At 39.6% G+C, this 1,492-nt stretch overlaps 1 protein-coding gene across 1 annotated transcript in view; it reads right to left on the reverse strand.

Annotated features, from left to right (window-relative positions):
- Positions 1-565: 565 nt before the first annotated feature.
- Positions 566-1,492, reverse strand: part of LOC109206092 (F-box protein PP2-A15-like) — a 3,658-nt gene continuing 2,731 nt past the window's right edge. The window contains exon 3 of the mRNA XM_019368861.1: positions 566-1,354. Coding sequence (XP_019224406.1) covers positions 898-1,354 — 457 coding nt within the window. The 3' untranslated portion in view covers positions 566-897. The remainder of the gene's footprint in view (positions 1,355-1,492) is intronic.

Consider the following 1,492-nt stretch of genomic DNA (forward strand, 5'->3'; position numbering starts at 1 on the left):
GATTTGGGTGCTCTCGCCAATAGAGCAAAATCTGGCATCAAAATAAGTCTGAATTCCTATAATAATATTCTCAACACATCTCATTGACTATTAGACCACATCTATGGGTTTACAATGACTCTTCTGATTTTGCTTCTTCGATGACTCGAACTCCTGATTTGGGTTCAGGACCACAGGTCTATATTATGAAGTAGGTGACAGCTTATATTTGCTTTACTATCAGCATGAACAACTGTTTTGATAGACTTGTATGCTGAAGTTGTTGGATTGCTTAATAAAAGACAAAATCTAACGGCCATGCTAGTACCCATTTGAAGGCGCCAAGCCAAAAAGTAGATTGGGGGGGGTGGGTGGGGTGGGGGGGGGGGTATGATAAGCTAGAATCAGGTCTAAATTGGAACAAGGATTAGTCAAGCAGCCTGAATGATAAGAAGAGAAGAAAACTATGGCCATCTTATGTAACAATCAGAGACAGCTTTCCTGCAGTTCAGAGCATATTGACTTACCATTAAATGCAAGTGAATCCAGCACATAGAAAAGGTTGTTAATGATCAAGATGTCATAATAACCAAAAATCACATAACAGTGCTGAAATGCTCTATAAAAGTGGAAGAAATGTACCATATTTTTCTGTACATAAAATTGACAAAATAGCTAGAACTTTTCTCTAATGAAAAATGAACAAAGTATACTTTCTTGATCTTCTGCAAAACGTATTCTATTCTATGCAACAAAACTGGATCAAGTACATAACAGTAACATTTACATGGAGAAAGACGACAAGCCTAAGGCAAAAAATTTACAATGACATTCTCCACAAAAGAGACGTTTTAAGGCGGCAAACCCAACAATTTTCGTTCTGGGAGCATTGACAAGAATACGTCACTTACAGATACTTCAAACCCCTTTGCCTGTATGGACTTTCAAATCACTGGGGGTAATTGATACAGAATCTACACAAAGCCCACCTTTGGAATGTGTGCAGTCAATCTGTTTCATTGAGAATCTAACTTCAGTCACAGGATCTGATGAACTGACAATAAATTCACCCACTTTGTACTCAATCCAGCTCCCACGCTTGATATTGCCATTTGCATCGTTTTGCCCAATGTCATCTAGAAAGCACTCACTAACTGCATGTTGCCCATCAGAAGTAGACAGTTCAAACCGTACTGGCCCCAAATCCCATCCATGAGTATGCTCAAAGTTGCAAGCACGCCGGCCGAGTCTTTTGAAAATTTTTCCAAGGTGAACTCTGAATGTTAGTGTGTATATATCAGGAGGAAAAGGAAAGTTCACCGTGCCGCTTAATTCAAACCACCATACCTGCTGGCAATATGCCACAACATGAAACCTGCAAGAAAAAGCGTCAAAGTTTGCGATATCCCTCATCACCAGCAATGCTCAGTTGTGCAAAAACAAGGAGGAGGAAAAAACTAGTTCTTTCATGTATAATTCACTGGAGAAAAGGAGGAGATTTGGGCAGGACTCT

Source organism: Nicotiana attenuata, unplaced genomic scaffold (assembly GCF_001879085.1).
Source record: "Nicotiana attenuata strain UT unplaced genomic scaffold, NIATTr2, whole genome shotgun sequence".
NCBI classification, from domain to species: domain Eukaryota; kingdom Viridiplantae; phylum Streptophyta; class Magnoliopsida; order Solanales; family Solanaceae; genus Nicotiana; species Nicotiana attenuata.